This window comes from Astatotilapia calliptera, chromosome 17 (genome assembly GCF_900246225.1).
Source record: "Astatotilapia calliptera chromosome 17, fAstCal1.2, whole genome shotgun sequence".
Lineage (NCBI taxonomy): Eukaryota > Metazoa > Chordata > Actinopteri > Cichliformes > Cichlidae > Astatotilapia > Astatotilapia calliptera.
In genome coordinates, this window is record NC_039318.1 from 35,839,631 (window position 1) to 35,863,617 (window position 23,987).

General features: G+C 44.0%; 1 protein-coding gene across 2 annotated transcripts; it reads left to right on the forward strand.

Annotated features, from left to right (window-relative positions):
• Positions 1–23,957, forward strand: utp20 (UTP20 small subunit processome component). 2 transcript variants are annotated; one of them, XM_026148304.1, is made up of 61 exons: positions 1–412; positions 588–668; positions 764–830; positions 934–1,066; positions 1,155–1,343; positions 1,607–1,688; positions 2,089–2,226; positions 2,337–2,492; positions 2,569–2,721; positions 2,827–2,961; positions 3,094–3,171; positions 3,249–3,427; positions 3,506–3,673; positions 4,537–4,625; positions 5,031–5,136; positions 5,268–5,418; positions 5,575–5,637; positions 5,717–5,884; positions 6,581–6,657; positions 6,908–6,987; positions 7,106–7,361; positions 7,451–7,633; positions 8,827–8,917; positions 9,052–9,137; positions 9,664–9,789; positions 10,329–10,495; positions 10,938–11,146; positions 11,263–11,406; positions 11,495–11,574; positions 11,671–11,906; positions 12,448–12,592; positions 12,727–12,814; positions 12,977–13,120; positions 14,375–14,428; positions 14,577–14,729; positions 14,835–14,990; positions 15,101–15,241; positions 15,323–15,460; positions 15,561–15,700; positions 15,787–15,869; positions 15,959–16,251; positions 16,344–16,483; positions 16,589–16,745; positions 17,093–17,191; positions 17,306–17,473; positions 18,563–18,729; positions 18,891–19,038; positions 19,146–19,262; positions 19,353–19,523; positions 19,601–19,732; positions 19,892–20,002; positions 20,087–20,236; positions 20,367–20,549; positions 21,699–21,830; positions 21,917–22,049; positions 22,136–22,317; positions 22,427–22,498; positions 22,607–22,897; positions 22,997–23,123; positions 23,227–23,372; positions 23,462–23,957. In XM_026148304.1, the coding sequence occupies exons 1-61, from the start codon at positions 362–364 to the stop codon at positions 23,615–23,617; spliced, it is 8,439 nt and encodes a 2,812-aa protein (XP_026004089.1). In that variant the 5' UTR covers positions 1–361; the 3' UTR covers positions 23,618–23,957. The 2 variants fall into 2 exon arrangements, with proteins under 2 accessions (XP_026004089.1, XP_026004091.1); XM_026148306.1 differs by having other exon boundaries at positions 2–412; positions 3,509–3,673.
• Positions 23,958–23,987: the final 30 nt, after the last annotated feature.

Consider the following 23,987-nt stretch of genomic DNA (forward strand, 5'->3'; position numbering starts at 1 on the left):
GAAGTCTATTCTGGTATGTCTAACAAAGTCTAAAAAAATCCTTATTTGTTCTTTTTTTGTGCATTTAGAACCTAAATAACTTGAGAAGCAGAGAGACGAGAGAGCACAAACGAAACCGGAAGTAACTATGGGTTACTTCTCTCGCCTTTTAGCTTGTCTTCGGTCTAACCACGCGGAGAGAGGAAAACTTCCCATAATTCTTTGCTCAGCATGGCTGCCTCCTGTTGTCGGCGTGTGTGTAAACAGTTGTAACATTAGCTAAAAGAAAGAAAGAAAAACAAAGTGCAGTTTTCATGAGTCTTTTAAGCCGCACACAGATCTCTGGAAATCCGCTCTTTTCTTATCAAGCGACGAGGCCAAGATGAAGATCAAATCCAAGTCTTCGTATCACAAATCTGAGAACACCTTCAGGGTAAGAGCCCACAAACACTGCGGCGTGTTAATAGTACAGCAGCAAAGACAGAGCTGGGGAAAAGCTAGTTTGGTATGACTCTGTCACATTTAGAATAATTTGTGTACCATCTGCAGCACGTTTAAAGTCATGTGATCTGGGTTTGTTTTGTTTGTTTGTTTTTGTCTTTTTTAAGTTTCTCACATTTGCTGAAAGACTCGCCAACGTCAACATCAACGTGATCCATCGCATTGACAGAACTGGATCTTACGCTGAGGTTTGGAATCAAAATGTTCCGCTTCTTATTACGAACACCACTCTCATCCATTCATCTGTGTCTTACTGGTGAGGACTGTTTTGCTCTCTTTGCAGGAAGTAGAAACATACTTCTCTGAAGGACTGACAAAATGGAGGGACCTCAACTTGACAGAACATTTCAGTATGTATAAGGAAACATGAAGTATCCCATACTCAGGGGGAGCTTGTGTGTTAGTATTTTATTGAAGAGATTTGCACACAAAGCTAATACTTTTCCTTCACAGCCACGTTTCTGAAAGAGGTTTCCAACAAGAGCCAGTCATTCAACATGCTGGTTTTCCATCAGAAGTCCATCGTGGAATCTCTGAAAACCCACCTGGCCGTCCAAAACAGTCTGGCCTACCAACCCCTGCTAGAGTAAGAAGTATTTTATGTTATTTTTTGTAGCTGTAGGCTTGCATAGAATCATCAGGCTGCAATCTAAGCGCCTAATTTCTTCCTCCAGCCTCGTGGTGCAGCTGGCCAGAGACCTGCAGACCGACTTTTACCCCCACTTCCCAGATTTCTTCCTTCTGATCACCTCACTGCTGGACACAAAGGACACAGAGCTCCTGGAGTGGAGTTTCACCTGCCTCTCCTACCTCTACAAGTACCTGTGGAGGCTTATGGTGAAGGACATGACCAATATCTACAGGTGAGGCATTACATAAAGTCAGAGGGGCGAGTGATTTTTATTTTTTAATGAAATTTGAGATAATCAGGAATCTATTTTTAAGACTTAAAACGACCTAAGGAGCTAGTTTTGGGAAGCAAAGTGGGTGAAAATGGGTGTATGCTTTGTAATTTGACCCTAGAAGTGCTCTGGTTTTCCTTCTGCATCCTTCGCAGGTTACTTGTGTTACTAGAGATCAGATGCACATATGATGGTTAAATGTGAAACCTCTTTCCACCCCACAGTTTGTATAGCAGCCTGCTGGCACACAAGAAGGAGCACATCCGCATGTTTGCAGCAGAAAGCTTCTCCTTTTTGATGCGAAAGGTTGGTGATTTGGGTTCATGTCTCCACTTCTTGTTACTTTTGATTTACTTGTCATCTGCTGCGATACATTTCCATTGAACATCTTCTATTATTATAGACGGTTCTTGTACAGCGCTTTTCTCCTGTCCACTCAGCACTTATTTCTACCTCTAAGTGCACCTTTATCTAACACTCACACACATTCACACGCCGATGTACTTGTTGGGAGGGACTTGGGTTAGCATCTTTCCCAAGGATAGGTTGGCATGCAGACTGGAGCATCCAGGGATCGAGCTGCCAAACTTCTGATTACCGATGACCTGCGCTAACTCCTGAGCTTGTAGCAGTTTCTTTCCTTCTACTGTATTTCTTTATTTGTTGTCGTTTTCCCCGATGAACTGGTGTATCACTTTGTCTGCAGGTTCCAGATCTCGATGCTCTGCTCACCCACGTGTTCTCCGACCTAGAGGAGCACCCTGAGAAGGTGGAGGGAACGGGCCAGCTGCTGTTTGAGATGTGCAAAGGAGTGCGAAACATGTTCCACTCCTGTGCTGCTAATGTGAGTTAACAGAGTGACTGCGCGGGATGGACGTCACTTAGGTTGAATTAAGCACTTTTAGGTGTTGTTTATATAACCTGATGTGTTAAGCAACCTTTTTATCTTTCCAGGCTTTCTCTGTGGCATTGCGTAAGCTTGGCCCAACAATGAGCCGTGGAGTCTCTCTCCCGTGGACCTCTGTTAGGGACGCTCTGGATCACATGGCCCAGGCAGCAGCCGATCACGTGGACAGAGAACACATGCTGGTTTTGTGGGAGTCCCTCCAGGTAAGGCTGGACTCTATTTTGTGTCTTTTCTGCGCCTTTTTCACGTGTTTTGATGGCGCCGTGTCCTCTTCTTAAGGCCAGCATGTCGGAGGTGCTGGATATTATGGAGGCAAAGGGGAAAGACGCAGACCCGGCAACAGAGCAGCTGGAGAGCCTTCTGTTCATTCTGCACACCCTGGCATCCCACAAGGGTGGAGCCAAGATTACCAAACCGGAGTCTGTCTGCCAGGTGAGAGGAGAATCTAAGAGACTGAATTATATATAGAAATGCGAGAAATTCCATGGATTATGTGCGGGCATATGAAGGTGGCGTCTCATGGTACGATCCTCGCAGACGGTGTTGAGGCTGATTCAGAGCTCGTCTCTGTCAGCTTCCTGCTCCCGTCTTCTTCTCCAGATCACATCCTCTCTGCTCCTCGGGGAGAACGTCAGCCTGCCAAACTCACTCATCCAAGAGACTGTGCAAAAGGTTTGTGCATGTAAAGATGGGTTTTTTGCGTCTGGTGTCACAGTGTGCGTAAGGACTGCATTATAAACACGACCAGAAAGAGAAAGTTGCCCGTTGCTTACGTGCAGACTTTCTGGAAATCTTCTTTATTAGATATTTCGGAGCACTGTGGGGCACGATCTGATTCTGGAGTTCACCAAAGAGATGTTCACCATGAAACAGTTTGAGCAGGTGAGTTCACTTTTTATTTTCCTCTGTTTCTTTTAAATCTCGCGGACTAACTGGCTTCCTCCTCTGCTGTCCTCCAGCTCTTCCTCCCCACCCTGCTGCGCTTCACCACAGGGCTGTTCAACCAAGGTGATGCCCTCTCTCACCACAGCAGCCTGGATGTGCTGGTCAGTCTCATCCTCGCTAAAGCTCCGCCCCCCACAGATGGCTCCATGGCCTTTGAAACCTACCCACTGCTTTTCACTGGTCAGACAACAGGGTGAGATTCTACGGTGAAATGTTATTTTCTACTGTTGTCGTGTCATTTTCCACGAGGTAAATCTGTTTTCTCCTCCAGCAGAGTGTTTAGCAGGAAGGAGGAAATTCAGCGGAGCCATGCGGAGTCAGAGACACTAGCTGTGCCTGAGCTGGTGCTGTCAATGATCAAAATTCCCGATGAGCCGGACCAACCCGTCAGTAACCTCTCGCTGCCGTGGGCTGCACTTGTACTGCTGCCTCATCTCAGGTAACTCCTCCCTGCAGGCAGACTCCTTTTGGTCACGTGTGCAACAGCATTGGTCAAAATGAGGAGGTGGTCAGGAGAGAGCTACAACAGTGAGTGTCTACAGGCATTTGTAAAGCGTCTTAGAGGCTCTGTCATGGTTTGGGGCTTTTGTCAGCCAGTGCTGTTGGGATCTTGTCAAAATTGATAGAAATATGAACACAGAAGCACATCAGTCATGGATTGGCCTCCCCTGGAGCTCGAAGCTCAACGTTGTTTAAGTCATCTTAACCGAGAACAAAACAAAAGGCAGCCAACATCCAGAGAAGATGCCTGGAGAGGATTAGTTTTGGTCCTGCATTGTAGTTTCATACATTCCTTTTTCTCCTGTCTGTTCAATGCGTAAAACTGGCTTTTGTCTGGCTTTTGTGCTGGGAGCCTGTAGTTTGGACAAAGGTTGCTGTGAGCTAACTTTACTAGTTGTGGCTCAAAGTTGCTGCTGCCAGGGAGCAGAAGTGAGGCATTCAGGAGCCAGGGATCCATCACTTCCTCTGGATTTTCATGGCAAACCCGACCCGAGTGCTTAAAATAAAAACCGACCACACCTCAGAGGCAACCCAGAGCAGCGGTCCCCACCTTTTTTGCGCCACGGACCAGTTTATGTCCGTCAGTATTTTCACGAACCGGCCTTTAAGGTGTCGCAGATAAATATAACAAAATAAAACCAGTACCAAAAAACAAGAAGATTTAGTCGGCGTTGGGGGCCCCTGACCCAGAGAGTTGGGGAAAGTTTCCGTTTTTTCTTTGTCAGCTTACAGTGTATTCATACACAGGCAAAAAAAGAGAGAAACATGTTAAATGTTAATATTTACACTCTTTTGCTTCAGGCCTCTGGCTCCAGCCGCTGTCGTACCTGATGTGACAGCTTTCCTAAACCGCCTCCTGTGTGAGATCGAGGCAGAGAAACTAGGGAAAGGTTTGTGATTATTTGTGTGGTTGGTTTTTTATTAACACAAATGTTTTCATTTGGTTGCAGTTTCATACGGCTCAGTGGGGTAATTAACAAGTACATCCAAAGCAAATAAAATAAGGACTGGAATTAATCATTTACCAACAAGTTAGAATGACTGGTTGTGATTTTAGTTATTTTTTAAAAGTCTGAGTTAACCTTAAACTTCATGTCTGGGATTTCTACAACCCTAAATTTGGGCACCAAAACAAAAACAGATTAAATGAAGGAAAAAATTAAAATACTTTATATATTTAATCTCCCAAAATTTAATGAGGTTTTCCCCAAAACTGGTGAGGGGTGAAAAAGTAAACAATGATTTTTTTAAAATTGCAAATTGAGTGACTCCTTTCTTTCCTGTCCTCTCTCCAGCTGCTCTGTTCGTAGCCAGGCAAGCCCTGAGCTGCCTCCTGTCTCTGGACAGCTCTGCCCAGCTTCTCTCACTGGTCACGGTGGAAAAAGTCAACTCGATCCTACAGTAAGCTCTGCGTGTGCGACCTAAAACACATTTAGCACCCTTTCTCTGTTGCCGAATGAGTTTCCATCTATTGCATCAGATTCAAAACACCTTTCAACAACCTGTAACCGCTGTCGTCGTGATTGTCACAGGAAATTTCCCACAGACCTGTCAGCTCTGCTGCTAGCAGACTTGTACTACACCCGTCTGTCACTCAGTGGGGTTTCAGAGCACCTATCCCACAATGCCTTGCTTGAACTCTACCAGATGCTGTACTGCAACCTCTCGTCCAACATTTCTAAGGTTTGTGCCAGATCACGGGACATTTCAGAATAGTTTAAAGACCAAATTTTCCCCCCTTAAAGTTAAGATATCTCACAACCTGAAGGCGCTGGTGGTTTGGGTGTTGGTGAAAACAGACATATTTAAACACAGTTTTGTTCTTTTTTTAAAATTCAGATTCGTCTGCTGACTCTGAGGCTCTTCTCTCAGTTCGATGCAGAGCTCCCTCCACAGACTGAGGTACAACACCTGCAGATTCTCATTAAACACATTTAAAGTTTGGAGTTATTGGAAATGTTGTTCGACTGTCTTCGTCCAGGGTGAGGATAATGTGGAGGTGCAGTCGGTGTTCGCAGTGTGTCTGCAGGCGCAGTTGGTGCCGGCTTCAGTGCACGACTACAGAGAGAAGCTGCTTCACCTCCGGAAGCTGAGACACGACCTGGTGCCGCGCAGCCTGCCCCGCGGACCTCCTGGCACCATCCAGCAGGTGTGGAGAAGAGCAGTGATGAAAGCATGACAGGATGAATAATGATGCGTGTTCTTTATCATGTGATAAGTTTTTTTTTTTTATTGTTGCAGAGAGTATAAATACAGTATGTTGGCATATATAATAATGTTACGGTGGCCCTGAGAGGCCAAATGGGCCGCAACTTAAGAAACACCAGCAATAAGATAAACGCTGCAAAAGCACAAAAACACAACGGAAATAGGAAAAAACAGTTTTCCAAAAGCACAAGGGAAGTGTTTCTGGGGAGACAGTAACCCTGACGGACCAGTTGTAGAGGATTCATCGGTTTTATGAGCAAAGTAAAGATGAGAGGCAAGTGTGTTAGCCTAACTATTAGCCTAAAAATCCATCATCAGCATTATGTGAATGATGTGATTAAAACACACTTACCTAGCATGTTTTGGTTCCTGCAACTGGTCCGTCAGATTATTGTCTCCCCAGAAACACTTCCCTTGTGCTTTTGGAAAACAGTTTTTTCTATTTCTGTTTTCTTTTTTCCTGTTTCCGTTGTGTTTTGTGTGCTTTTGCAGCGTTTATCTTATTGCTGGTGTTTTCTTAAGTTGCAGTCCGTTTGGCCTCTCAGAGCCACCGTATAATGTAGTTACAGAGAAGTTATACGAGTCCCGTTTATTTTTAGATGCTTGGGTGGATAACCTTCCTCTTGTTTGACTTCAGGTTCCTCTGCGGTACCTCATTGCAATGCTGTTTGTGAACTTCAGGCCACTGTGGGACCCAGTCATTGAACTTATTGTGTGAGTGTAAAATAATCACGCTTGTTTATACTTCAAGAACCATGTACGTTCCATCATCTATGCTCCAGTCTTGTTACTTGGGCCTTTCTAAATGAGTATGCTGCTATCGAATGCTGGAGATTTGCTCTAAGCTGGCCTTTCTGTCAAATTACAGACATTTGTCTGCATTTCCTTTAAAACTACATTGACACTTTGAGGTATCCATGGAAAACATTTGGCGTAAATGGGTTTCTGTCTTTCCTCGTTGCAGGAGCCATGCCAGAGGCATGGACAACAAGGACTTCTGGATGGTGTACCATGAACATCTGGAGATGGTGGCCGGGCTGGCAGGTAAGGCTGTTTGGTACTTGTGTCACAGCATGTAATTATAATGGCATTTATTTACCTATGAATCCCTTGAACTGCCAAAAACACGTTAAAAGGGAATTCTGCTTTCTGCATGTAACAGAGAAGGAATTGGAAGAAGAAGAAGACGATGATGATGAAGAAAAGCTCAGTGTTCAGAGCGAGCCAGGCTGTGATGTCATTGAAAGCGGGGATGTGGGGACTCTTTTCCTAGAGCAGCTGAAATTGGCCTCCGACCCCAGTGAAAGGACAGACTTCACTAACTTCCGCAGTTTACTGTGGCGCGCTATGGCCCAGTTTACCGACAGAGTGGAGCCACGCAGCCGGGAACTGACCCCGCTGCTGCTCAGGTTTATCAGGTCAGTGTCAGCTGATTGACCATTTTCCTTAAATTCCATCATAAGAATATGTTCTGTTATCTGATCTTAAACTCGGCGCTTGTTTGCAGGAATGAGTTTTATCTCACAGACCTGCTGGTGGCGCCCACTCAGGACCTGAGGAAGAGAAGCGATGCTGCCCTGGAGGATAAATCAGGGATGACTGAGCACATGGAAAAAGGGGAAGAGGAGGAGGAGGCAGAGGAAGGAAGCAAACAGCTGAGGAAGTCCCTTCCAAGAAGAGCAACGGCCAAGTAAGAAATATTTGTAATACTGCTGTCCTCAAAGCGATGACGTTGTTTTCAGGGTTCTGATTTGCAAGCTGTTTTTGATTTTACCATAATTGTTTTACCCACGTTATTGCTCTGATGTCAAAGCGATAGCTGCTTTATTATTTGTAGTTACTAGTGTCATGTCTGGTTTCCATTTTCACTTTAGACTTCATGTAAAGTGTGTTTAAGGTATTTAACTGCACAGCATTCAATTTATTTGTTGGATAATTGTCTAAAAATATCTCCCAAAAAGCCACCTAAGTTCCTTGTTATTAGAGACCACTCTCCTAGATTTCACCTTGATGTGGTTTAAAAGAGCAAGTTATAAAAATACATTTCTCTCCAGGTTTTATGGGGTTAAAAGTGACCAAGAGACCAAAAATGTGTTTGCACCAAACCTTTATCAGATGTTATTTCTGCTTTGACGTTTGGCATTTTACCATGGAAGTCTATGTGGATCGAGTCTCTTTTGGATTCAGCCTCAAGTGGCCAATCAGGGAACTGCAGCTTTTGCCACAATTTCTTTTTTTTTTCTTTTTTTTTTCTTTTTTTTTTTTTTTTTTAGCTCTATGGGTTACCAGTTCAATTTAATTCAGCTTTATTTTTATAATTCCAAATCACAAAAACAGTTGCCATCTGGGGCTTTAGACTCTACAATAATAGAGAGAAAACCCCAGCAATCACACTTCCCCCCTATGAACAAGTACTAGGCGACAGTGGGAAGGAAAAACTCGCTTTTAACAGGAAAGAGCCTCCAGCAGACTCAGGGAGGGGCGGCCATGTGTTGCAAGTGCTTGGGCATGGGGGTAGTTTTTACCCAGTGTGCAGAATTAAATAAAGACTTCATAGAATAGAATAGAATTCAACTTTATTGTCATTGCACATGCACAGGTACAGTGCAACGAAATGCAGTTTGCATCCATCCAGAAGTGCTTTAGTGATATAGATATATTACAATATATATTAGCAATAATAAAGATATGTGAGTATATTACAGAAATGGGTCTATTATGGTATGTTATAATGTACACGGTATGAAGTATGTTCATCAACTTATATGTACCAGAAAACTTTCATTTTTTAAATAAAACTTTGATATAACTATAATATAATTCTAGTGTATTGTACAGTAAGTAGAAGAACATAATGAACTGAATTTGTCTTTTGTTTCTCAGACAGCTCATCGCTCATCTGAAAGTATTTGCCAAGTTCACCAACCCTCGAGCTCTCTATCTGGAAAGCAGCCTCCGTGAGCTCTATAATCAGGTAGTGCCCAAGTCTGTAGCACACCCTGTCCTTAAAACATACGAGTTGTTCCCTTACTCGAGTCAGTTTTGAGGCAGTTGCTATTTTCTTGCAGTTGTATCACAGATTTCTTCTCTTATCTATCTGTTGTTCAGCTGCTCACCCATCAGGATCAGCAGATTCAGCAAGTGGCCCTGGAGTGTGTCATCACGTACAAGGACCCCAACATAGTTCCGTACAAGTAAGGAAACTACCTTAATCACCTCAGGAGACGGAGAGGACGTGATTACAGTGCAATTTCTCTTTGGCAGCAGCTCTCTCTCCCTCCGTCTCTTCTTCAGTGGTTTTATTGTTAAGGCTCTTATCATCAGCCCTCTGTGGTTACAGATGTAGGAATGCTGAGTTCCACCTCCGTGCTGTTTCTGTCTTACATTATGTTCTCTGCTGTCTGTTATCAAGATATCCATTTACCACACATTCAGCCAAGCTGCAGACAGACGGTCTGATCCAGGGGCCGTTAGCATTACAGACACGTGTGTGTGTGTGTGTGTGTGTGTTGCTTTGTTCAGGATCAGCCTGACACACTGAGCTGCTTTCAGAGTCTTAATTACATTATTTTGTAGATGGAATTCTTATTCTTTCATATGACACATGTATTGTTTGTGCTTATGAAACTTATTACAATATGGAGAAGATATTTTAGCAAAGGTTCTGCAACACCTTTACAGAGTGATTAGACCTGCGTGTGTGTGTTTGCATTTTTTCAGGGAGAATCTTGAGAGGCTATTGGATGACAAACACTTCAAAGAGGAAATCGTCCATTTCAACATCTCTGAGGAGACCGGAGTGGTTGATGCTTCCCACAGAGGCAAACTTATACCGCTGCTCATGAGGTACTGTACAAGTTCCACTGTAAAGGTAGAGGCAGCATAAGCATGCATGAGCAATATCATCATTTTAATTTACCACACAACAACAACAAAGAGAAGGTGTTTTGCCCAAAACTTCTGACTCTTGCACAGTATTTTTACTTGGTTGTTAAATAAGGTTACATATTGCGTTTTTAGTTCATAGATGAACTCTGGTGTCCTCGAGAAAAAGAGGATGTTGCTTTTGTTCAGATTCTGGCTGTTGGTCTGATAACCTCCAGTTACTGAACATTTCTTCTGTGTTTTGCTTTTTTAATAGTGTGTCTGATAGCAATTACAGGGAACAAGCTTCTTGTTCTGCATTACATCCGTCCAGTGTTTTACATAAATCAGTATGATCACAGCTTCATGCTGTGGATTTGTGGAGAAGTAGTAAAACATTTTTACTACCTTTAACTTTCATTTCTACATTTATTTTGGCTTTAAGGGGAAAATTTCTTTCAGATAATCCCGTATTTTATCGTAAGTTTGTACAGCTCAGTGTTGTGTTGTGTACGACGCAGGATCCTGTTTGGTCGTCTGCGCTCCAAAGCAGGCAGCAAGTTTCAGGGGAAGGCGAGCGCTACCTACCGGTCCTCCATCATTCTACGCTTCCTGGCAGGATGTCAGGCTGAGGAGCTGGAGATGTTCATTGACCTGCTTTTTGAGTCAGTCAGCCATCACTGCCAAGGTAGGATATGAAAACGTCACAAGTAATTTATAAAAACAGACAGAGTGTCAACGGGTAGCAATTAATCCGAGTCAGTTTGTGGTAAAATGTGCATCTTGTCTGCAACGCATCACTTTGTAGTGAGGGACTTGATTCAACTGGTGCATTCCTACATAAAAGGAAGGTTGCAGAGTGCCTGCATCTATTTACAGTTTATATATACATTTTCTATGTTTGTAGAACGGCAACAGATGCTCGACTTTTAAGGCTTTATTAGAAACAGATGCCATGTAGTTTTGTTGAGAGCCCGAAGTAATATTGGACAACATTGTTGCACATTATCAGATAATCCAAGTGAGATCATCTAGCAAAGTGCTTCCACAGACTATTTGGGTACAACAGGCACTCGCAGAGAGCTGCAAACCAATATTTCATTCATCGTTTCCTCCTCCTGTGTCCTCAGGTTCATGTCTGGCTGCAGTTCAGAGGGCGGTAGCAGAGACCGACCTGTGTGCTGTCCTGCCGCTGGGCCGTCTTCACAGCCTGCTGAACACTATAAATGTGGTGATCCAGAAACTGGGCCACCTCATCCACGTCTACCTGCCCAAAGTGCTGCAGATCCTAGTGTGTGTCACAGCGTCCGTGTCCACCATTTTGGACCAGAGAGAACAGGTAATCAGAATTATTCTTTCAGGGTTGAAGTTGTTTAATAGTCCTAACACTTTTTAACAGTCCTTATTACTTTCTGTAAAACATAAAAATAAAGAAGTTCGTATCTGCTTCCTCAGCTGCGAGCAGGCTGCATCAATCCTCTGAAGAACCTGAGGAGACTCGGGATCCTGAGGATCCTGGACTTCTTCAATTGCTTCGACACCTACAGCTTCAGGCCGGATGAGATTGATGCTGTCTTTGAGGCAGCGGTCTGGCCTCAGGTCAGAGAAAGATTTTTGTATTCTTACTAAGTATTTCTTTACTTTGTCCCGGCTTTCTGATGAGTTTCAATTTGTTTTTTATATGCAGGTGCGCCGTCTCCCAACAGAGAGCACCTACTCCCCCACCCCTCTGCTGAAACTTATCCATGTGTGGTCCAAAGATGCCAGGTCAGCATCCTTCACAAATGTTTCTGAGTGTCGGCTGAAAGCTTCATCCAGGCTTAGTAAAGCGTGCTCAAAGATATATTTTTTTTACCGTCTCAGGTACTTCCCCCTCCTTGCCAAGCAGAAGCCGGACCACCCAGAGTGCGACATCCTTCTAAATGTCTTCGCCCTCCTCTCAGCTAAGAAAGTATCTCCAGCAACCATCGCAGTAGTAATGGACATAGCCGAGTATTTGGCAACAGCTGCAGACTTTGTTGCCTCAGAAACTGAGACGGAGCTCAGTGTCAACGGCTGTGTGTTTCCACAGCCTGCAGAGGGAGCTCTCATCGCAGCAGGTTAGCAGATCGTGACAGGAATTTGATGGCGTTATTTTTGTGCTTCTATTCAGAGCGCATGTAAAAAAAGTTTGCAAGCACAAATGTTGCATTTTGAGGAGAAAATTATTTTGCGTGAAGAAAAGTTTAATTTGAGCAAACAAAATTAATTTCCGCGTGCAAGAAATGCATTTCAGTGTTTGCTATTATCCATATACACACATATACACACACAATAACAGCCCCTCTCGCTCAGTTGTTGCCACAAAACTAACCAATCACAGACTGGCAAAAATTCTGATTGGCTGTTACAGTCTCCGATCAGCTCGCTAGCTACTGCATTCCGGAAAGACGGTCCAAAATGTAGCTAAGTCAATTTTTTGGTTAATAGGTTTAATTATTTTATTTTAAAGTATTCTAATTTTTTTAAGAGGATTGTTAGTTTTAATCTAGTTTAAACCCAACCACTCCACTGGACTTAGCTACATTCTAGGATGTAGAATAGGATTCATTTCCCTCTGCTGCTGATCACCGTTAAACGTGCACATGTTGTATCCTCCAGATTCACTTACTCAAGGCTCCAGATTGCTGCTGCCTCACATTCCCACGCTGCTGCGCTACTTCAGCGGAATTGTACGCAACACAGACAGACTCAAGAAGAAGAAGTTCAGGGCACAGGTGGCCAAAGAGCTCAACATCCTGTCCAAGTGAGTTGAATGTCAAGTGACTCATTTTGGGTTGAGATAAAGGTTATGATTATGATTGTGGTTGTGGTTATCGTTATACACGCGGTTGACTCTTCCCCAGCTAACAGTAGGATGTGTTACTCTCTCGCTGCCAGGGTCAGCCGATTCGTGAGCAGCAAGGAGCAGAGCTCGATGCTTATCAGCCTGCTGCTTCCTTACCTCCAGAAAGGCAACAAATCACAAGTAAGACTTACAACTGAGTTTGTTGAACCTTGAAATTACAGTCATTTAACAATCTGTAGTAATTAATTAATTAATTTATAAAAACTTTTACATAAAAGCCAGAGTTTTGCAGTGTTATGGTGTGTGCTCGAGAAGTTCTGCTCAAGATAAACTTTGTTTCAGGAGACAGAAATCGACCTCCTGGCCACCATACAGAACCTGCTGAGACAGTGTGACAAGCCCTCCGCCTTCCTCCGGCCGCTCAGCAAACTCTTCTCCATCATTCACAACAAGCTGCCAAGGCAGGCCCTCACCAACGTCTTCAAGGTACAGCAGAGAACTAATGCAGCGTTACGCTGTCTGGAACTTATAATATAGGCATGGTGAGATCAACCATCAGCCTGTGGACAGATGCAAAGCAGGCCAGAGCACTTAATCTCACCATTTTCTCCACCACAGTCCTGTTAGCCACTGTGTTGAAATGTGTTTGGCTGTGGGTTATTTTTATTTATTTATTTATTCTTATTCATATCGGGGGGAGGTGGATGACTGTATTTGAAGTTACCAGCTAAGAGTAAATGATACTCAGCAAAAATAAAATAAAAATTCGACTACTTTTCCAGTTCACTGCACACCTAGCTAGCTAGCTGCTATAGCGGCCATGTGTTGGCTCCCGCCTGTCGTTCTGTCATTCAAAGCAGCCACGCCCCTATTTAGGCCTAATTTTAAGCCTTAGTTGAAAGAGGTGCATTATGTAAAAATTCAACACCCTGTCGGCTGTTATGAACTGAGAATTTTGTACCAGACATGTGAGTTGGTGAATTTATCATGAGAGTCTATGGGGATTGACTGTTTTTTTAGAGTCAGCCTCAAGTGGTCATTCAAGGAACTGCAGGTCTTTAAATTTCTTCTTGTTTTCACTTAGCTACACCGCACTGAATATCCTTTATGTTAGCTAAACTGTTCTGTGACAGTGCATCAAGCCACATAAAATAAAAAGAGAGATGTGTTCACTCCTGTACAACATTAGCTGTGGGAATTATTGTATGTCGTTACACTGGGTGTCCAAAAATAGCATAAAACAATGGTGTGAAACATAAGGCCTGGGGGCCAGAAGTGGCCCGGCACTGGAAAATGTGAAGGGGGAAATCAAATTTGAACTTTGAACTGTATTTTCACAAGTTTTGCAGATTTTTCTACTGATACAGAACTTTCCCATAACCATTCATACTACACTAATGTAATCCAGTAATAGATTTCTGTAATTTTAAATGTTTACTGCTTACAGTTTAAGCCGGTATTCCTTCATTGTGTAGAAAGTACTGCTGAAACTGCACTTCTTTTTCTAATAATAAAATATCTCAGGGATCGAATTTGTAGTTAAGCTTTTGTATACTGACAGAAAGTGGAGTTTGACCAGTCTGGTGGGCTGTATGTGGCCTGCGATGGCCAGTGTAAATGAAGAAAAATAACCAAAATAGCAAATAACCAATGTTCTTATAAAAAACAGTTAAAAGAAAGTTGTTATTAGTTTTTGTAGCCCTTTTAATTGACTCCTCCTGTGCGCTGCTCTGTTCTCAGACTCTGTCGGATCTGGACCCTTCACTCACATACATCACTGACTTGGCAACAAAGGTGAGATGACTGTGATGAGGAACATTAGAGAGGAAATAATGTCCAACTTTTCTACAGGTCTGAACTGTAACCTCTGCCGTCATGTTCAGTCTGGGTCACGATACAAAGAGCAGCAGCTAACGGGCTTTTCCTGTGCTCACCTTTGCAGCTGAACGCGTTTGACAGTCGACACTTGGATGAGATCCATTTTGACGTGCGTCTGACGGCGTTCCAAGACGCCACCAGACGAGTTAAAGGCATGCAGACTCTGGACCTGGACTACATCAGCACTGTCATGCACAATTGTTTCCACACCTATGAGGTAAATAAATATTCACTGTTACACTTTAGAAGTTGTTTACCTTCAGGATAAACATTTCATTGGCTGATGTTTTGCTTCTATTCTCATCTCGCTCCTCCGATGCAGATCGGGGACATGTCACTGGGAGACAACGCCACCTTGTGTCTGTCTGCAGTGATCGCCCAGCTGGCAGCGGTCGGGCCCGGAGAACAGATCTACAGGGACGTGGTGCAACACATCATCCTGGACGCTGTGCACAAGGGCCTCCGCAGCAAAACGGAGGTAACAGCTGTAACTATGGTTACCGCTTTCTTGTTTCTGTCAAATGACACAGATGCTGTGAAGCCACTAAACTCACTTGCTCACTCTGTTGTGCTTCTTTATCTTTCAAGAGTGTGCAGCATGAGTATACAACCATACTGGCCTGCCTGGTGAAGACCTTTCCTTCCAAGAAAGAGTTTAGAGACCTGGTGCAGCTCGCCAACTACAGCGACCCCGAGTCTGACTTCTTTGAGCATATGAAGCACATCCAGGTAAAAGAGGGAACACAAAAGCTCACACTTCTGCCTTCTCCTCCTCCTTTATCCCACTGATCACCTTTTCTCTCTGTTCAGATCCACCGTCGGGGTCGTGCCCTGAGGAAGCTCGCCAAACAGCTGACCGAGGGTACGGTGCTGTTGACGCCTCGTTCCCTCCAGAACTACATCATGCCGTACGCCATGACGGCCCTGCTGGACGAAAAGATGCTGAAGGTTACTTGATTGTGGTTTCATTTTAAAAGTTAAGGACGTATTTTTTTCCTTTTTCTTTGTGTCTAAAATCTTTCCTCTTTCTCCTCCTTCCATACTGCAGCATGAGAACATGATATCAGCATCGGTGGAGGTGGTGGGCGCGGTATGTCGCAGGCTCACCTGGTCCAAATACCTCTACTACCTCAAGCAGTTCGTCCACATCCTGCAGACAGCGCAGGCTGAACAGAAACTGGCTGTCAGGTAAGGTTGCATATATTTGTAATCTGAGTATATCTTTTTTGTCTTTTCTTTTTACACTACCTGTTGTTCTGCTTTACTTGCTCCAGTTTGCTGGTCACAGTCTTGGAGGCTTTCCATTTTGACCACCAGACCCTCAGCAGAGAAATGGAAGCCGCCAAAGCCAGAGAGGGTGAGCGGCTCTGGGGGGTGACATGAATTTTGTTGACTAACTACATGAATAAATGAAGTAAAGAAATATAAATGTGTGTCTTTGGGAAGCTGGGAGTGTGGAAATCAACGCAGACGACGAGAACGTAGCTGCGGATGACGAATCTGACGCGAGCGACGATGAGGAAGCGATGGAAGTCGATGGTAATGCTTCCACTGATGTCACCATGGAAATGGAGGAAGCTCCTGCCACTAAAGTCAAGGCGCAGGCAGCTCCTAAATTATCCACGGCAGTGAGTGGACTGCCGCAGAGCGCGGAGGAGTTGGAGTCTCTGATTGGTTTGATCCATCAGACTGTTAATGAGAGCGTCCTGCCCCGTCTCCACAAGTGTCTCAATGCAAAGGTACGATGCACACGAACGTGTGGATGTGTTGGTAGTTTTTCTAAAAACCTTCAGGAGCAGAGTGTTGGTGATAATGTGTGGGTTTCCTCCAGGTGAAGCGTGACGAGGAGCACAAGGTAGTGAAGTCAAAGGATGTGAAAGACGAGGAGGTGGTGCGGATACCAATCGCCTTCGCCATGGTCAAACTAATGCAGACGCTGCCTCCGCACGTCATGGAGGTCAACCTCCCCGGGTACGCAGCCGTGTGTCCATAAGCACAAAAAAGATCATCTGCTGTGTATTTCAAACCTTAGACAGTAATATGACATCTGATTGATTATTTCTGCTTCTGTTACAGGATTCTGATCAAGATTTGTGTTCTGCTGAGGAACCGTTTCCAGGAGATCCGTGACGTGGCAAGGGGAACTCTGGTGAAGATAATCGAGACTTTAGGCTGCAGATACCTGCAGTACCTGCTCAAAGAGATGCAAGGCGTTCTGGTCAAGGGATACCAGGTAGGAACACACACGCAACAATGCAGTCCTGCAAACATCAATAAATGCTTCAGGTCACCTTAGCTTTAATATAGCGCACGCATCATGCAGCAGTATGTGCTTAAAAGAGTACCTCAAGTAGAAGTATGCCAACATAAGTACAAGTAAGTAAAACGTGATAAAAGAGCGTGACAGTTATGTTTTTATGTGCATGCTCAGACTTGTATGAGTACATGTAATTGAGCTAACCCTAGACAGGAAATATAATCTAATGTTACAGTTGATGTCATAACAGTAGAAACCTTTGTTGACATGAGGCAAACCTGATCAGCCTAATATTTGTCTGTTTTTGTCCCTCCTCCATCCAGCTCCACGTGTTAACATTCACAGTGTACCAGCTGCTCTCAGCTCTCACTCCAACCCTAAAGAGTGGAGACCTGGACCCCTGCATGAACATGCTCATTGATGTAAGCTTGACGTCTTTCAGGAACATTTTTTCTTTTTACTTTTTTGTGTTTATATTAATCTCTGTCCCCCTATTACACTCTCCTCCTCTCTGTTATTGTTGCTCCACTGACCAGATCTTCAATAACGAGCTGTTTGGGACGGTCGCCGAGGAGAAGGAAGTGAAGGGTATCGTTTCCAAGCTGATGGAGGCCCGCCACAGTAAGAGCATGGACTCGTACGAGCTACTGGCACAATTCTGCAGCAAGGAGAGCATCACCAAGCTCATACTGCCCCTGAAGGAGGTGAGGAGGGGTTTGAACTTAGAAACAGAAGATAATTGGTAATCAGTCACAGTGGCGGATAATATTTCCAAGTGGCCAACAAGATTTTTTTGTTTGTTTTTTGTCAGTTTTAAGATTACCCTGACAGGATGAAGATGCATCTAAATGTGCCAAATAATGAATTATTGACTGATTGTCAGGTTATCAAATATAAAATGTAAAAAAATATTTTAAAAATCAATAATTATAAAAAAGCTAAAAATAAAGATGGTTACATTCGGTTAAATTTTTTAAAAACTTTCCAGCAGACTTATTGACATGAAATATTTGGCAATCAGGCGCTACTGATCACATAAATCATGTTTCTTGCCTTTACTAAGACTTTGATTAATGTACAAACACAAGGTTACCTGCCTAGCTAAATACCCTTTGTGAAGGCCTCTAATAATGACTTTTTTTACAATTAGTTTTCTGTTATAACTTATCTGCACTCCAGTAATGTTTTCGGGATGAAATCACCTGAGCTCTTTTTCTTCTTTTTAACTTATAGCTTTTAAAATCTCTAAAATCTGTTATTAAGTAACAAAGTAATTAAGTAACAACTTTAAACACAAAAACATATAAACAATAATCATAGCTAGTACTTACATGGAGTTTACAAAAAATTGCAAAGCATTTCTTAACATCAGTGAAGTAACAGCCCTACTGTGTGGCTAGTTTAGCTTCATTAAAAATGCTATCTAACATACTTGAATTGTCAGCTAGTTAGCTACCTAGGTAGTTAGCTAACTAGCTGCTGGATTGAATTAAATATAACCATATATTTAATACACATCCGTTTTATATAACTCTTGTACATAAATAAATTTTGTTAGCTGTTTTAGCTAGCTAGTGTCTTTAACATTACTTAATAGTATTTCTTTCTTAATTTTTAAGTCCATGTTTTCTTTCGTTAGCAACAACATTTTTAACTAAATTGTTAATTATTAACAACAAAATTCATACGTCGAACAAAATGCCGTTGTCGATACAAATTTTGGTGAAATTTGGTGACGGGTATATTACGCACGTATATAACTTTTATTCTAACGTTTATTTTTCTCAAACCAGATCTTGGAGGCTACATCGAGTTTGAAGGTGTGTAATCGGGTGGCTGCAGTACTGCGGCGACTGGTCTCAGGTCTGCTTGTCAACAGCGGCATGACTTCGCAAGACATCCTTCTGCTGAGCCATGGCCTTGTCAGCCAGAGCCTGCCACTTCTAACAAAAAGAGACCGGTACACACACACACACACACACACACACACACACACACACACACACACACACACACACACACACACACACACACACACACACACACAGTCTAATATCAGAGTGCAATAAATTATTTCTAATATTTTGTCCAATTTCCTGCCTATGTCATGTTTGCTTGTAGGGACAAAGCATCAGCTAAGCCTCCCCCAGATCCCAGACTGCCCCCTCCCAGCTGTCTGCTCCTGCCTCCCACTCCAAAGAGAGGAGGTCAGAAAGCTCCCGTCAGCAGCCGCACCAACATGCACATCCTGGTGGATGCCGGCCTCAAGGTGCGCTTTCTCCAACAATACGAATGATCTCTGTAACATGGCACCCTGTACTTTTATCTCAAGAAGGAATAAATGTGTGTTAATGTGTGCACGTGTCTAATGCTCAGCTGCTCCACCTGAGTTTGAAGAAATCCAAAGTGACATCATCCGATCCCTCAGTCCTGGAAATGCTGGATCCTTTTGTGCACTTGTTGCTCACCTGCCTCGACTCCATGCATGTCAAGGTACCAACACTTACCTGGGCATCTTTTTATTTCGTTTATCATGGATTGCTTAAATAAACCTCCATCAACCTCTGCTTGTGTCCCTCTCAGGTGATCACAGAGGCTCTGATAGCGTTCACTTGGCTGTTAAAGTTCCCTCTGCCAGCAGTAGAGCAGAACGCTGGGCAGCTGACCAAGCAGCTCTTTGTCCTGCTGAAGGATTACTCCAAGGCTGGAGCCGCCCGCGGGGAGAATTACCACCTGGTCCAGAACTGCTTCAAGGTATAAAATGCATCGTACTCTTTAAAGTGAGGTTTAAAGATGATCGAGAATGAGGTAACATGTTTTCTTTTTCCTAGGCCATGACAGTTCTGGTGAAGAATGTGAAAACCAACAACATCTCTGAGACGCAGCTGCAGGTGCTTCTGGGATACGCCGAGGAGGACATCTACGACCAGTCTCGCCAGGCTACTGCCTTCGGTCTGCTCAAGGTAAACCAGTGGAGCTGTAGTCAGAAACATTTCTAATGTAATGTGCAGTGTGCTTACGTGTGTGTGTGCTTACGTGTGTGTGTGTGTGTGTGTGTGTGTGTGTGTGTGTGTGTGTGTGTGTGTGTGTGGTGTGTGTGTGTGTGTGTGTGTACACTCCAGGCAATTCTGTCCAGGAAGCTCGTTGTTCCCGAGATGGAGGAGGTGATGAAAAAAGTGGCCAAGTTGTCGGTTACTGGCAGCAACGCTATGATCAGAATCCACTGTCGACAGGTACAAACTCCTTTTCTGCTTTCACACCGACTCATTGGCAGACTCTCAGGTGCAGCTTCTAAATGATGTTTTTATGTGGTGCAGATCTATCTGAAGTACCTGCTGGACTACCCGCTGGGGAAGAAGCTGAAACTACACCTGGAGTTTGTGGTGGCACAGCTGCGCTATGAGCAAGACACGGGCAGGGAGTCAGTGCTGGAGATGCTGGCATACATCTTCCAGACTTTCCCTCAGGTGTGTAAAAATATACAAAATAATAGAAACGGCATACTCTGCAGGATAATGAAATCCAGCCGCACTGCACATTCACAACATCGGTCCTGTTGTCAAACATTGCTTCTTCTTTTCTTTCCCTCCCATTCAGAAAATTCTCTTGGGGCACAGCGCTCTGTTCTTTGCCCCGCTTGCTCTTGTTGTGGTCAACGATGACTCGGCGCGGTGCAAGAAGATGGCAGCCATGGCCATCAAGACTCTGCTCACACAGTTGGACTCGAACAACCAGAACACGCTGTTCTCCATTGTCAGCACTTGGCTGAATGCAGAAAAGGTACATACAAAAACGCTTTACTGGTTTGGAACTCATTTGCTCTTCATACGTGCTTTATTTCTTGGTGGAATAGTTTCCAGTTCTTAGCTGAGAGGAGTGGCCCTCGCTGCGGTCTTCAGTTGCTGTAACCGATCTGCTTCATTGTTAGACGTGTGCGTTCAGAAATGCTCTTTTGCATTTTGGTTGTGTTTTTATGAGTGACTGTTTCCTTCCCATCTGTTCAAAGCACTCTGGCCGTTCTCCTGAAACAGGATGTTTTATGTTTATCGGATTATTCTCTGTAAACCCTGTTGGTGGTTGTGTGACCAGCAGCTTCCGAAATACTCAAACCATCCCTTCTCGCACCAATAACCACGCCACGTTACTTAAATCATCTTTCCTCCCCATTCTCATGCTCAGTTTGAATTTCAGTGGGTTGTCTTGACCATGACTACATCCCCAAATATGTGGAGTTGCTGCCATGTGATTGGCTGATTAGATATTTGAATTAATGAGAAGTTGAGCCGGTGTACCTAAAGTGGCCCGTGATTGTATAGATTTTTGCAGGGGAACAGTTTTACAGTTTGCTTGTTTTTTAGTTAAAGTGAACCGTTATAATAGATAATTTTTAACGTTTTGTTTATATTTTATAGTGTAGTAATGTCAAAATTAGTGCAGTCAGCGTTATTAACGCGGCTAATCCCCGCTAGCGAGTTAACGCGGATCGCCCCATTTAGCCCTCGCATGCGGTGATCCGCGTTAACTCGCTAACGGGGATTTGCCTCGTGAATGCGGTTATGGCGTTAACGTCCTATTAACGAGATTAACGCTAACAGCACTAGTCAAAATTTATGAAGGGCCAAAATCCACAATAAATCATTCATCGGTCACATTTATTTACTATAAGCAGTTAGGAGATGGTTACATAACTGACTGGTTGATGTAATTTGTTTAATTGTGCATGTAGTGGCTACATTTGGAAATAGTGACATTAAATTAATAAGTTGCATGAAAGATTACATTTCTTCAACAGAAAAACAAACTTGATGCACTTATGTCTTGTGTCAATTATTTATTTATTCAACATTTGGCAGTTTTGGCCCTCCATATATTAAAGGTCCTATTACAAAATCTGTCCTTGTATAAACTGAGAAATGTTCTCCTTCCCAGGTCAGCCTGCGGCGTCTCGGGGCACAGATATGCGGCCTGTTCGTGGAGGTGGAGGAGGAGAAATTTTCCCGTCGACTGGAGGACCTGCTGCCGTTGCTGGAGAAGGAGATCGACCCCGACAACTATGAAGATGTGAGTCATCACACAGGGAGGAGCAGAAGTGCGATTGAAGGCAGTGAGTTCAGAATAAATGATTAATTTGTAACCTTCTCTTTCAGATCGAAGAGGAGCAGGAGGAGAAAGGAGCTGACAGGCTGCTCTTCAGTTATCTGACTCTCCTCACTAAGCTGAGCAAACACTGTGGATTCCTGGAGCTCAGCAAGCCTAGTGACACACTCCGGAACATCTGGGGTAAAGAGCGCACATGCATCACCTCGCCGTTACTGACAAATGCATTCTGCACATGCTCATTAAAACATGTCTTTGCCTTATTTTAGGTCACATCGAAGCCCACCTGCGGTACCCTCACTGCTGGGTGTGGCTAACGGCCTCACAGCTTTTCGGCCAGCTGTTTGCAGCTCACCGGGCAGAGCAGCTGGTCGCCGTTTGGAGAGGCGAAGGAGATGCTTCATCAGAGTTGGCAGCCACCGACTTTATCACCTGCAACCTGGATAAGAAGGTAGAGCCAAGATGCTTGTTTTTGTTTTTTTCCCCTCTTGCAGCAGACTTCATTTCTGCATCTTATATTTTAAATGAAATCTTCTTTCCCTTTGTTTTCTGAAATCTAGATGAGAGAGTTGGCGCTGTCTTTTTGCTATCAGCTGCAGTCCAAGTACCTGGACACGGCGTCAGGAGAGCAGGTGCGCAAACCCCACCGAGCCACACACCTGCCTTCCTGCACCTCATACATTTAAAGATCAGCTCATACAGGTGTTTGGCTAACAGAGGCGCTTCTGCTTCACCCACAGGTGATCAAGAACTTGCTGTTCGTCGGCAAGGTGATCTACCTCATTTCCCCCGAGTCCCAAATCATAACTCCTCAGGAAGAAGAGAAAGAGGGAGAGGATGAGCAAATGGAGAATGGTGATGAGGGAGATGAAGAAGAGGAGGAGAGAGAGGAAGAGGGAAAAGAAGAGGAGGAAGAGGAGGAGGAGGAAGATGACAAAGAAGACAGGCCTCCTTCCCTGCTGTGGCTGATGAAGAAGCTGTCTCTGATGGCAAAGAGAGAAGCTGCATATGCTCCCAAAGTTCCCCTCAAGGTAAACTTAGAAACACTTGTCTTGTTTTTTTTAAACCCAGTGATGATTTGAAGTGCCCGTAATGTGACACTGTTTGTCCTTCACTGTGATTTCTCTCAGAGAACGTGCGTGTTTAAGTTCCTGGGAGCAATGGCCATGGACTTGGGGAAAGAACGGCTCGCCCCGTATTTGACCACAATAATCACGCCACTGTACAGAGAGCTGGACAGCACATATGCAGACCAGGGTAACTGCTCTGAACCGGTGTTGCCAAGAATAAAAAAAACCATCCTGACAAAAAGTGTTAGATACACCGAATGACCCCTGTTGTCTCCTAATCTCTGATCCAGATCCCACACTGAAGAACCTTGCTCAGGAGCTCATCGAGCTGATGAAGAAACATGTGGGCCTGGAGAGATTCTCCCTGGCCTTCTCTGCCGTCCAGAAGGAATTCTCACAGAGACGAGCGGCACGCAAACAACACAGAGCCATGCAGGTATGATAGACATCGCAATGAGACACACACGAGAAACAGCTTTAATTTGCCATCGATCGTCCTCACAATTTCTCCTCCGGTCTCTGCAGGCGGTCGCAAACCCAGACATCGCTGCAAAGAAGAAGCTGAAGAAGCACAAGAACAAAATCGAAGCCAAAAAGAGGAAGATCGAGTTCCTCCGGCCTGGATATAAAGCCAAGAAGCAGCGAAGCCACGCGCTCAAAGACCTGGCCATGGTGCAGTGAGCCGAGGACGCTAGGAGGGGATGAAAGCTAGGCCAGCTGATGCAGAACAGACTCAAAAGGAAGCATGGATAAGAGTATACCCAGAATCCTGTGGGCTTCCGATTCAACTTAACACAAAAGACCAAACAGAAGCTTGACTGTGTGTACAGAGCAAGGACGCTGTGGAAAAACCCAGAATTAACGTCTGTTACACGTCACGGCGCAGCACTCATTCATGTGAATTGCAAAGCTGGAATCTATTTTATATCTTCTTGCTGTGAACAGGCTACAGTTTTGACCCAATTTCTATCCCGTGCAGTTAAATGTACATGTATTTGTAATTAAAAAAGATCCATCTGTTTATTGTCATGTCTAATGTCACTCGATGAAA